This window comes from Euleptes europaea, chromosome 18 (genome assembly GCF_029931775.1).
Source record: "Euleptes europaea isolate rEulEur1 chromosome 18, rEulEur1.hap1, whole genome shotgun sequence".
Taxonomy (NCBI): Eukaryota; Metazoa; Chordata; class Lepidosauria; order Squamata; family Sphaerodactylidae; genus Euleptes; species Euleptes europaea.
The window spans coordinates 3,335,157-3,347,293 of record NC_079329.1 but is presented as its reverse complement, the minus strand read 5'-3'; the positions used below and the strand labels follow the sequence as shown (position 1 = coordinate 3,347,293).

The window sequence follows — 12,137 nt, the reverse complement described above, 5'->3', positions numbered from 1 at the left end:
TGGTGTATTGTGCTATATGCCCATTTATTTGTATTCAGTGAATATTTTGGGTATGTCCTTTTCTGTGCGAAGGAACAAAAACTGCCAACTCGAAATCCACAGCTTCTCTTCATAACCGTTCACCTGGTCCTCTCTCTCTCTTTTTTTCTAATGGTGGATGGGAACAGCTGGGAGGTCTGAGATGATTCTTTGCCCCTCTTCTTGCCCCTCCCTCATCTTGGCTACTACTGACCAATCACAGTCCCTCAGGCACTGCCATTGGCCACTGACACCAGCTGGGCGATTTCTGTGTTGAGCTGCTGATTGGTCCAGTCCTCTCTGATGTCATCCAGGTGGACATCAAAGTCGACCAATTGGGTGTAAGCTTTGGCTTCTAGGAGGGACTTGCAGATGTGGCGAGAAGATTCCCAGTCACGCCACATGATCCTGAAAGAGACCAAGGAGGAGAGTTTATTTATTTATTCGCAAAATTTGTATCTCACCTTTCTGACCATACAAGGACCACACAGGTGTCTAACCATTCATGATGGTTAAAACCATTAAAATCAACCCCCCTCCCAAACAAACATTAAAACATTTTTTAAAAGAATTAAAATACACACAAAACATAAAAAAAACATTGGTTAGAGCTCTGGGGCCATGACTGAGAAGGCCCCGTCCCAGGTTACCACCCCAAAGATGACCGTAGAGGTTGGACAAGAGTTCGATCCTGGATCATTGGGTTCCCAGGAATTGGATGGGAACAGGCCCAGTAAGGAATGGCTAAGAGCCAATATGTCCCCTGGGGACTGTCTGGCTGAGTCCCACCTGTGCTAAGGCCCTAGTGCAGAGGACACCTTTCCTGGGGCCTGCCAAGTGCTTTTAGAAAGTGGGCAGAGCCAGGTGGGTCTTTTCCCAAGCAAGGCTTTTGATTGGCTATTGGAAGTTTGATTGGCTTTGCAGATTATTTAAAAATGTTGCTTTGGCAGCAGCAGCCCCCATAGCACAAAGATCTTCACTGTGACTGAAGGTGGCAGCCTTTTTATGGCTGGGTCTGCCTCCTGTGGCAGCCATTTTGTGGCTGTGCCCACCATGTTGTATCAGAATTCCAATGATGCCCCCCAGGCTCAAAAAGATTGGGGATCAATGCCTTATGGGGTCGCTTTAAGTCGGCAGTGGATCGATCGATGGCCCTTTCCAGAACCACGTCAATTGTAGATAACGGCAACTCACAGGTTTTTGTCTTTTGGGACCCACTGACGATCTTTCTGTTCCAGCATGATTATCGGAGGCACCCGGGGATTGTCTGTAAACTTGAGGTTATCCAGCTGAGGAAGAAATTGGAGTGAGAGAAGGACGTAATTAGGTGCTTTGGTCCCTGGGCTTGAGGGCTCTCTGCAGTTGGGGACCCTGGTGTTAGCGCATCCTTTCATGTTTAGCCTCTTATGTAAATGTCGTTGAGTCTCGCCCTCTGGCCTAAGGAAGGATTCACCCCCATTAGCCCCGCCGATTATCCTTTTAGAGCCAGCATGACCCAGGGCACTGTTGAACACACATGAAGCTGTCTTATACTGAATCAGACCCTTGGTCTGTCAAAGTCAGTATTGTCTACTCAGACCAGCAGCGGCTCTCCAGGGTCTCAGGCTGAGGTCTTTCACATCACCTACTTGGCCTAGTCCCTTTAACTGGAGAGGCCGGGGATTGAACCTGGGACCTTCTGCGCGCCAAGCAGAGGCTCTACCACTGAGCCAAAGCCCCTGTTCTCACCATTATTAGCACCGCATCATCATACAATTCTGCTATCCGTCCGGCGGTCTTTTGCGCGAGAGGGGAAGGGCTGTAGGGAGCAGAGAAAGACAGAGTTAGGGACAACAAATAGAGACACCCCCCTGCCCCATAACCATAAATCCTGTTCCCTAAAAGTACCTCTTGTCGTCAATCCCAGAGTTGGCCTGGTAATAGCCAGCAAGGAGCAAATCCGACTCTGCGCTCCAGAGATCTATCTGCAAAAACAGATGCAGTCGAGAACCGTCAAAGACTTTTCATGGAGTTTTGCTTTTAACCAGCTGATAGGCACAGAAAGGTTGGGGACCCCGATGGATCTATCGGCATCTTTGGAATGCTGACACAGTGATGGGCGCAGCCACAAAATGGCTTCCGTAGCTTCTCTTCAGTCACACAGTGGCGGAAGCGGCTGCCAGAGCAACATTTTTACAAATCTGGATAGCCAATCAGGTCTCCAATGGCCAGTCAGAAGCCTTGCTGGGCAAAACCATTGCCTGGCCCTGGCCACTTCCCAAAAGCACTTGGCGGGCACCAGGAAAGGGGTTGGCGGGTGCCATGCCACATGGGCACCATGTTGGGGATACCTGATGTACATATTGGAAAAAAATCTATGAAGGTGTAATTTAGAGAACTAAATAGAGAATATTTTCTCTGACTTGCCTTCATTTCTCTAACTTTAATATTTTCTTTTGCTAGCCTTGGAATGCGAAATAGTTCTAATGGAAACAGCGTACCAGTGCCAAAGAAAATTAAACAAGTTTAAAACTCATCAGTATTATAAGAGAGCCTCAGCTGAAAAATGGTTTTAGATCAATGTTGTTAGTTTTAGTTGCTTCAACTGTAAGAAAGGAAAGTTGACAGGAAAAGCCAATCATAAAGTTTGAGGGGGTCCTTTGAGACAGCCAGGGTGGTGTAGTGGTTAGTGTCGGACTAGGATCCGGGAGACCCAGGTTCGAATTCCCACTCTGCCATGGAAGCTTGCTGGGTGTCCTGGAGCCAGTCACACACTCTCAGCCTCACCTACCTCAAAGGTTTGTCGTGACGATAAAATGGAGGAGAGGAGAATGACAAGCAGCTTTGAATTCCCACTGGGGAGAAAGGTGGGGTATGAATGAAGTAAATTAAATAAATAAATCCTATCCCAGAATTATTTCTTGTCGTCCCCACCAATGAAAGGGTAAGGAGTGGGAACTTCCACCTGTGACTGCACTTCAAGCCGATTCATTTAGGGCCCTAGAAAGTTTGCAGTAGAAAAGCAGCCCAGGTCTCCTGGACTCTCGCAGGACCCCGCCATTTGCATCCCTTCATGCCCACCTGGTTCAGCGCCACCTCCAGCATCACGGTGAGAGACAGGTTGCTGTGGAAGAGGGGGATGCAGTCCGTAATGCAGAGGCAGTCCGGCTGCCCGGCCACCGTCGCCTGGCGCTTTTGTGCCAAGAGCAGCCCGTTCACGGCTGTGTGGGGGTAGCGGGCAGCGTGGAGACACATCTTGACGTAGGCCCGGGCGCAGATCTCCACTTCTCCTTTCCTAGCAGGCCAAAGAGGGATCATTCCAAGGCTTCCTGTATCTGTCTTACAACCACCCACATGATCACCAGGAATCTTCTAGTTCCGCCCCCTCCCCAGCCATCCCACCCCTCTCCTTGGCTTCCCTACTTCTGGCTTCCCTCAGCCCCTCCAAAACCCTAGCCTTCCTTGCCTTGGCTTTTCTAAGCAACCCACCAGCTTCCTCCCCAACTTCCAGCTCCTTGCCTCGAGCCCCCCCCAGGTCTCCCAGCTGTGCCTCTTCGCTCTCCCAAGATCTGCACACATTACTACTCTCCAAAAATCCCACCTCTGCCAACTGCACCACATCACATGATCTTGTGCCAGTCATTGCCAATATGCTAACAGTAAACTGTAGCAATGTCAAAATTGTCAATGTTTTTCAGGTGATTATCCATAAAACCATAGAGTTGGAAGAGACCACCAGGGTCATCTAGTCCAACCCCCTGCACAGTGCAGGAAACTCACAACTACCTCCCCCACACGCCCCCAGTGACCCCTTACTCCATGCTCAGAAGATGGCCAAGGTGCCCTCCCTCTCACCATCTGCCTAAGGTCGTAGGATCAGCATTGCTGACAGATGGCCATCTAGCTTCTGCTTAAAAACCTCCAGGGAAGGAGCTTTTAACCAGTTGAGGATTCAACCACTAAGAATTGTGCGAGAGTGTCTGTGAATGTTTTATCGATGTGTAAACCACTGGGGAGGGGATAAAACCACAAATAAATACAACACTCCAAATTTAAAAAACCAGTTCACCTGATTGGCTGTGCAGAACAAAATCAAGACCAAAACTATAATTATTATTTACATATCCTCTCTCAAATGGTGAAAGGGATATTGGAATCGCCAGTCTGATAAGGAGCTGGTAAGTAATGCCAAGACGTGATGCCGTGGAGTGCAGTAGTGAAACTGAGGTACCCACTGACCTCTGGGGAAGAGTTGTAAACAGACAAGGACAACCCCATCCACGGCATACCCATGGCTCAGGTCTTTGGGTGTACTAAAATTAGTTTTTGGTTCCTTGGGGTCCCTCCCACTTGAACAACGAGATCTTTATTTTTATTAAACTCACACTTAGTAAAACTTTAATTGCCTTGTAATGGTTTGAGTGACCCAGTGTCGTGTAGTGGTTAAGAGCGGCGGACTCTAATCTGGAGAGCCGGGTTCAATTCCCCACTCCTCTGCATGGGTAACCTTGGGGCAGTCACAGATCTCTCCGAACTATCTCAGCTCACGCAGAGGCAAGCAATGGCAAACCACCTCCGAACCTTTCTTGCCTTGAAAACCCTACGGGGTTGCCGTAAGCCGGCTGCGTCTTAACAGCACTTTCCACCACCAATGATTTGAAAAACAACCTTTAAACCACTCTTCATTGTTCCCTTAATAATTTAACAATTATTTACAATGATTTATTTTTCGGCTCAGGTATTTGTTGTTATTGGCACAGAAACCTTTATTTTTGCATTCCAAATAACAAACTAAAATAAACATGTGAAATGTTCCGATCCAGATTTCTCCCGATGACCTGCACCCCGCCCCTCTAAACAGGCAGGCTCTTGCGCTTCCAAGGTGCTCAGAACAATCCTTCCCCACTCTTATAATCTCCCCCACCCCATGGATCAGATTGCAGTCCGGATTGCCAACCTCCAGGTGCGGCCTGGAGACCTCCTGGAATTACAACTGATCTCCAAGCGAGAGACCATTTAACCTGGAGAAAACAGCTGGAGGTGTGGGCTCTATGGCATTATAACCTGGCATTATATAGGGGAGGGGTTTTGGCACAGTGGGAGAGCATCTGCTTGGCATGCAGAAGGTCCCAGGTTCAATCCCCGGCCTCTCCAGTTAAAGGGACCAGGCAAGAGGGTGATGTGAAAGACCCCTGCCTGAGACCCTGGAGAGCCATGGAGAGGGGCTATAGCTCAGTGGGAGAGCATCTGCTTGGCATGCAGAAGGTCCCAGGTTCAATCCCCGGCATCTCCAGTTAAAAGGACCAGGCAAGTAGGTGATGTGAAAGACCCCTGCCTGAGACCCTGGAGAGCCATGGAGAGGGGCTATAGCTCAGTGGGAGAGCATCTGCTTGGCATGCAGAAGGTCCCAGGTTCAATCCCCGGCATCTCCAATTAAAGGGACCAGGCAAGTAGGTGATGGGAAAGACCTCTGCCTGAGACCCTGAGTAGACAATGCTGACTTTGATGGACCAAGGGTCTGATTCAGTGTAAGGCAGCTGCATGTGTATCTGTGTGTGTTCATGGCATTATACCCTGCTAAGGTCCCTCCCCTTCACAAACCTCCCTAACCCCCCCATGTTCCAAATCTCCAGGAATTTGCAACCTGGAGTTGGCAACCCTACGTGAGCACCTTCCACCCGGACTCCATGGCAGGGGATTCCCGGGAGGGGTGCACTGCACATGCTTCCTTGCCCCCCTCCCTCCTCCACTCACCTTTCCATTGCGTCCAATGGTTGCTGTTCAGGGTCCCCCTACTGCAGCACCCCTCGCTTCCCAAGCTCCCTGATTGGACAGCCACGCACCAATCACAGGGGCAGCCTTTCCCATAGTCCACGCCTGTCCTCCCCATTGGTTGTACCACCTTTCCCATGGATGGTGCCGGCTTTCCCTTGCATCCCTCCGAAGTCCCGCCCCCTTCCAAAGTCCCGCCCCCTCTGCCCTTTCCACGCCTCTTCCTCATTCGTCATCATCACTGAGGCTGGAACAGAGAAGTCTTTATCGAGACTTCCGGTCCCGAACCGATGGCTTTTTTTGCACTTTTAAAAGTTTGAAATGGAAAAAGAAAAAGGCCTCATCAGGGCCACCAAGGTGGCCAACAATTTAAAACATGCATAATAAAATCACATTTTAAAACCATTAAAATCAACTCTCCCCCACCTCAAACTCACATAATTAAAACAAATTTTTAAAAAAACAAGAGTTAAAATATGTACAAAGCCATAAAAACAGCAATTTAAACACTGGTCAGGAAGGAAGAAGAGTTGGTTTTTATATGCTTTCTCTACCACTTAAGGGAGAATCAAACCGGCTTTCAATCGCCTTCCCCTCCCCCCACAACAGACACCCTGTGAGGTGGGTGGGGCTGAGAGAGTGTGACTAGCCCAAGGGCACCCGGCTGGCTTCATGTGGAGTGGGGAAACAAATCCAGTTCACCATGATTGATTTTTATTATTGCGGCGATAGCCAGATAAAATCCAGTTCACCAGATTAGCATCCACCGCTCATGAGGAGGAGTGGGGAATCAAAACCGGTTCTCCAAATCACCGCTCATAACCACTACACCACACTGGAGGGATAGGGTTGGCAGGTCTCCACTCTCCTCCGGCGTGAGATTTTTGGGGTGCAGCTGGGGTGGGATCACACGTACTAGCATTTGGGGGGGGGGTTGAGTGGTAAAACGGCCCACAGCATTGCGTTTACACCCAGAAGTGACTTAACTGCGTAGCCCGTGATCCCCGCTCCTGAGCCGGCTGATGAATTGACGGGCAACCCTAAGGAGATACCACTGAGGGAGTGTCAAATGGAACAAAAAAAAAGTCTTCACTCGCTGGTGGAAAATGGCAACATAAGGGGGCAGATGAATCAGCTCAAGGCAAGAGCTCCAGAGCTCGGGGCCATGACCGAGAAGGCCCTCTCCTGGGGCTGCCACACACTTAACCTAAAATATCAGCCGCAGGTCCCTAAGAACGAGAAACAAAGAACCATTGAAAAAAGGAATTTTATTGAACAAGCTAGCTCTTTCAAGCATCACAAACGCCTCGTGCTCAATGCCTTTCATCAGGCATAGGGATTTCAAGCCCAAAATACGAATAATTTTGTTTTACACCTCAGTTGATGGATTCTTTGGCTGTGTGTGCTGTTCCTCAGAACAGAGGAAGGCCTGAGCAGGCTGCTTGACCAGATCACAGGGAAAAGGCAGAGGGATCAACTTCACAATGGTCCTGACTCAAAGCAAGACAAATCTGGAAAAAAAATGTAGCTAGAGAAAACAATTACGACAGGAAACTAAGATATTTTCTCCACCTTTAATTTCATTCAGTTTCACAGAACAAAAAGAAGTCTCAGCCTGTTTCATTCTGATATTTGTTTCTGACCCAGCAAAGGCGATTGTGTGTCTACTTCTACATCTCTCTGCCCTCTATACCCTTCTCTTTTTGTGTGGTACCCTGGGGAAAAGGGCAGAGACAGTTGCCACAGAATCCACTGAAGAGGACCTCTCAGTACATGGACGGTTTCTCTTCCCCCTTGGGGTTGGTCAGTTTCTCCAGGTTTTTGCTCAAGATGTGGTACAGTTCAGCCTGTGCAGACACAAAACGGGAAATATTTTGAGACTGCCCTCTCTTTCCTCCCTTCCTCAAGCCGTCCGCCCCGTGCCTAATATACTCACATAAAACCCACGGATATCGAGCACCATCATCTGGATTTCCCGGTAGATAGCCTCATCTCGTTCATGGACGAGACACCGGTAATCCATCTGGAACAAATTAAGAAACACAAATCAGACCGCCAAGGGACCCTGCTTCGAGGACATTCGCTACCCCAGTGTTATTCTCTTGGTGGACATCCCAATCCTAGGACTCATGAGTTGCGGCCAAGAAACCTGGGGGAAGACTTCAAATCCATCACTCTACATTGGATTTCCGGTCAGGCTTTGGAGTGGGACAGAGCAGGTTGGACTCCTAAGGGAGGGAACATCTGCTACTCACCACGTGAGTGTCCTTAGAGGCCTTGGCCACAGCTTCGCCACGCTCTGAAAAATACCTAGAAGAAGAGTTGGTTTTTATATGCCGACTTTCTCTACCACAAGGAAGACTCAAACCAGCTTCTAGTCACCTTCCCTTTCCACAACAGACACCCTGTGAGGCAGGTGGGGCTGAGAGAACTGTGACTAGCCCAAGGTCACCCAGCTGGCTTTATGTGTAGGAGTGGGGAAACAAACCCGGTTCGCCAGATTAGCCTCTGCCGCTCATGCCAAGGAGTTGGGAATCAAACCCGGTTCTTCAGATCAGAGTCCACGGCTCCAAACCTCTGCTCCTAACTACCACACCACGCTGGCTCTCTGGAGCAGCCCCCTTTTCTGTTACACCCCCCCCACCACCACCACATACTTGGAAATGGTGGTCTGGAACCCTTCTGCCTTGGTCTTCAAGGCCACAATCCGCTCCAGGACTTTCTCCTGTCAGAGGAAAAGGGGAAACACATGAGATTGAAGGGCAGGAGAAACAAAGGCTTCGTGAGCTAGCGCTGTGGCTCCTCTTACCTGAATCGCCACCCCAAAATCATTGCCGTCTTCTATTTTGGGAATCATGTACTGAATCCAGGTAGCAACCTGATAGGGGATGAAGAGAAGGGAATTGGGTTACAGAGGCTGAGGGCCCACAAACCCCGGAGCAGCGGACACTGCTGTGAAGATGCTCGCAGCGGTGCGGGTCTAAGGACGTGAGAAGTGGGGCGAGGCAGGGGGGCATGCTGCCGAGATGCTCACCAAGACGCATTTCTCTCGGAACTCCCGAACTTCAGGTTTGACCCGATCCAAAAGGGACACAATGGACTCGTTACCCTTAAGGTAGCCACATTTGGGGGCTGAAGGCAAGGAACAAAGCGGTGGTAAACCCACAGAATACCCCAAGAGTCCCCTCCCCACAAACCAGTCCCCTCCCCTCTGATTTCATTTCCACTCACCTTCCTTCTCCTCCTTCTCTGTTTCCATCTGTATGGGGAACAAACCAAACAAAATGTGGATATGCTCTTTCCTTACAGGTGTGTTTCTTGGTGTCGGGATTTTTGGGGGGACGGAGGGGAAAATACCCCTCAAATGTCTCACCTCATCCTCTTTGGGAGGGGGGTCTGGAATGGGGATGTCCAGCGGGGCGCGAAGAACTGACAGATCTTTAAGGTTTAGTTGGTCTTCCTAGAAAAGGAGGAAATACAAAGAGCCCTGCAGGATTAGACCAGCCTCAGTCCTCCATCCGGCCTCCTGCAGTGGCCCACCAGGTGACCCTGGAGGACCCTCGAGCAGGACACAGAAGCCAAAGCCTCCCCCTGTCTTTGCCTTCCAGTAATAGGCATTCAAAGGTACACTGCCTCTGATCATGGAGGCTTCCCGTAGCCGTTACGGTGAACAGGGACAGGGTTGAAAAGTGCAGCAAGAAAGAATCCACCTTGGAGTTCTCATACCCTCAAAAACTGATCCAGCTTTAATATTTTTGCAGGTAAAAATGTGGACAGAAATTCTTCTGCCTGTAGGACAAGGTAGAAAAAGAAATGTAAGAGGACAGGGATATTTGATGAGGTGGTGAGGGGATAAGGGTTGCCCGTTCCTCTTGTTACTGGTGGGGCATGGGGGGGGGCAGTGTTGCCAGATCCAGGTTGGGGATCTCCTGGAGATTTGGCGATAGAGCCTGGGGAGGACAAGGGCCTCAGTGGGGTACAGGGCCATGGAGCCCACCCTCCAAAGCAGCCATTTTCTCCAGGGGAACTGATCTCTGTCACCTGGAGGTGAGCTGTAATTCTGGGGGGATCGCCAGGTCCCACCTGGAGGCCGGCATCCCGACGGGGGACCACAATGCAGCCAAAACCACCTACCTCTTTAGAAAGGGAGTCTCTGAAATCGATCATCTAGAAAGACGAGAAGAGGAGAAGGTGAAATGCAGAAGTCTCTGGGCCCGGGGGCAGTACTTTAGCCCGGGGTTTGTGGGGTGGGGGCCATGTATTCCCAGAGCCTAGCCAGGTGGCTGGGATGCACTCTGCACATGGGCAGAGGCGCAGTTTTCATTCTCAGGTGACAGGTGTTGGACCAGGAGGGGTGTGCGTCTCGTTTTCGAAACCAGCCTCCAGCGGGCATCCCCCGCCTGCCCCTCCTTTCGACCCTACCCACCTTTTTCCTTGTCTCGTTGCTGACTCGGATGGTGCAGGTTTTGGCCATGGCTCGGGGTCCGGGGGGAGCGTCAAACCAGCTTAAGGGGGGGGGGGTCCTTTCCCGGAACGAAACGAGGCTCGGGAGCGAAAGAGAAGCCCGGCTCGTTTTCACTTTCGCATTCACACGTTCCGCCCCCCGGCCCGCCTCCTTCCACCTGTTTCCCCCCCCCAGGTTTTTGTGCGTGCAAAACAGTCGTGGGGGGGCGGAGAACACGCCAAGCACCTCCCTTCACCCCCCCCCACCCAAAAGATACTCAAAGAAAGTCAACTTCCAAGAAACTTTTGCAGATCAGAACTGCAAAAAGCCAGGCTTTGGGTCCGACGTGCCCCAATGCAGATTGCCCCCCAGTGCATAGGGTTGCCAGGTCCCCCTTCGCCACCGGCGGGAGGCTTTTGGGGCGGGGCCTAAGGAGGGCGGGGTTGGGGGAGGGGAGGGACTTCAACGCCATAGAGTCCAATGGCCAAAGCAGCCATTTCCTCCCGGGGAGCTGATCTCTATCGGCTGGAGATCAGTTGTAATAGCTGGAGATCTCCAGCTAGTGCCTGGAGGTTTAGCAGATTAAACAAATAAAGGCATCACTATGCTTGTACCTAAGTAGGTTTGGGAATCAGCACAGTCAAGATACAAAATTATTATTTGTGATTAGGACAAATTACAACTAGTGCTATACAACAAATACTGATCCTACTACTATAATACATATGTTTCACGTGATGTCAACCATACAGGTGTGCAATTATTCTTTGTGACTTGAACCAGTATTGGATCAACGATTAATGACAAATTACCAGACTTTGGGTTTTATAATGGGATTTGATTGAACATGGGGCTGAAGAAAACATCTTGAAGCGGCCGTCCCCCAGCTCATTCTTTTTGGATTATACCAATCATTGGATATCCTACTTGAATTGGACTTTTTCAACCGTATTATAAATTGCATATTTGCATCTAGAACACAAAGAATAATTGTACACCTGTATAATTGCACACCTGTGCTGGTTTCCAAACCTACTTAGGTACAAGCATAGTAATGCCTTTATTTGTTTATAGCAGTAGGATCAGTATTTGTTGTATAGCACTTGTTGTAAATAGTACCTGGAGGTTGGCAACCCTACCAATGCAGATTGCCCCCCCCCCCAGTGCAAATCCCTCCCAATGCTTAATCACTTTGGAACAGGTAGGGGCGTGCACGCTGAATTCAAACGTGCAGGGACGAGAAACCCTTAAGAATCCTGTTTAGATCCTGGACTAAAGGCTTCGCCACCCCCGAGGCGGGAGGGGTCGCCGCGCGCCCCTCTGCACTCTGCACGCGCTCAGAGGCCCCCTCGCCCTGAATGCCGCCGGGGCGCGTGCAGTTCTTCCTCCCCGTCTGCGGGTGTCTCTCTCTGCTGGGCGGGTGGGGCTGGTTTCTTTTTCGGGTTATTTTTTTTCAACGCCTGCATTTCCTGCCCCCCCTCCTTTCTTCCTTTTCTGCTACCAGCTGTTGGGAGTTTCGCAGGACAAGGGGGGGGGCTCTTGGGTCTTCATCTCCCCCCCCCAAAAAATAACAGGTAAGCCCCTCCTCCCACCCTCTCCATTTCCCTGGAGTGCAAGCGCGGGGGGGGGGATAGGAAGCCTCAAACTCCCCCCACCCCTGTAATACATCCTCTCCCTGCCCCCCCTTCCATTATTGGACTAGAAACTAATTCAGAGTTTTTGCAAAGAAGGGAAAGTGGGAGGCAGGAATCCCCCCCCCAAAAAAATTGGAGATTGGGGGGGAGCAATATTGAAAAGGGGTGCCTGCTGCCCATGGCTTTTCAAAGGGTGGGGGGGGCAGTATTCCACCTGCTGCACCTGAGCCTCACCCCAGGGTTTTTTTTATGGGTGGGGGGAGAGAGATCTAGTTTAATGAACATGACAG

At 50.4% G+C, this 12,137-nt stretch overlaps 2 protein-coding genes across 2 annotated transcripts; both read right to left on the bottom strand.

Moving 5' to 3' along the window:
- Positions 1-219: 219 nt before the first annotated feature.
- On the bottom strand, positions 220-5,759 carry EMC9 (ER membrane protein complex subunit 9). The gene is made up of 6 exons (XM_056863658.1): positions 5,752-5,759; positions 3,079-3,292; positions 1,906-1,982; positions 1,747-1,816; positions 1,213-1,307; positions 220-426 (listed from the first exon to the last, which is right to left on the bottom strand). Exons 1-6 carry the CDS (start codon positions 5,757-5,759, stop codon positions 246-248), a joined length of 645 nt encoding a protein of 214 aa, XP_056719636.1. The 3' UTR covers positions 220-245.
- A 1,725-nt stretch (positions 5,760-7,484) lies between these two features.
- Positions 7,485-10,243, bottom strand: PSME2 (proteasome activator subunit 2). The gene is made up of 11 exons (XM_056863472.1): positions 10,196-10,243; positions 9,904-9,936; positions 9,496-9,558; positions 9,143-9,229; positions 9,001-9,028; positions 8,804-8,901; positions 8,579-8,647; positions 8,427-8,494; positions 8,025-8,079; positions 7,706-7,792; positions 7,485-7,616 (listed from the first exon to the last, which is right to left on the bottom strand). Exons 1-11 carry the CDS (start codon positions 10,241-10,243, stop codon positions 7,536-7,538), a joined length of 717 nt encoding a protein of 238 aa, XP_056719450.1. The 3' UTR covers positions 7,485-7,535.
- Positions 10,244-12,137: the final 1,894 nt, after the last annotated feature.

What these genes read in the sequence shown, in the direction of transcription:
- EMC9 (XM_056863658.1), bottom strand. An exon ending in TCTGGGATTGACGACAAGAG is followed by an intron (nt 1,817 to 1,905) that starts GTACTTTTAGGG and finishes TGCTCCCTACAG; the next exon opens with CCCTTCCCCTCTCGCGCAAA. An exon ending in ATGATGCGGTGCTAATAATG is followed by an intron (nt 1,308 to 1,746) that starts GTGAGAACAGGG and finishes TTTCTTCCTCAG; the next exon opens with CTGGATAACCTCAAGTTTAC.
- PSME2 (XM_056863472.1), bottom strand. Translation starts at nt 10,243, where the DNA reads ATGGCCAAAACCTGCACCATCCGAGTCAGCAACGAGACAAGGAAAAAG. An exon ending in ATTTTGGGGTGGCGATTCAG is followed by an intron (nt 8,495 to 8,578) that starts GTAAGAGGAGCC and finishes TTCCTCTGACAG; the next exon opens with GAGAAAGTCCTGGAGCGGAT. An exon ending in TTCCAGACCACCATTTCCAA is followed by an intron (nt 8,080 to 8,426) that starts GTATGTGGTGGT and finishes CTCTTCTTCTAG; the next exon opens with GTATTTTTCAGAGCGTGGCG.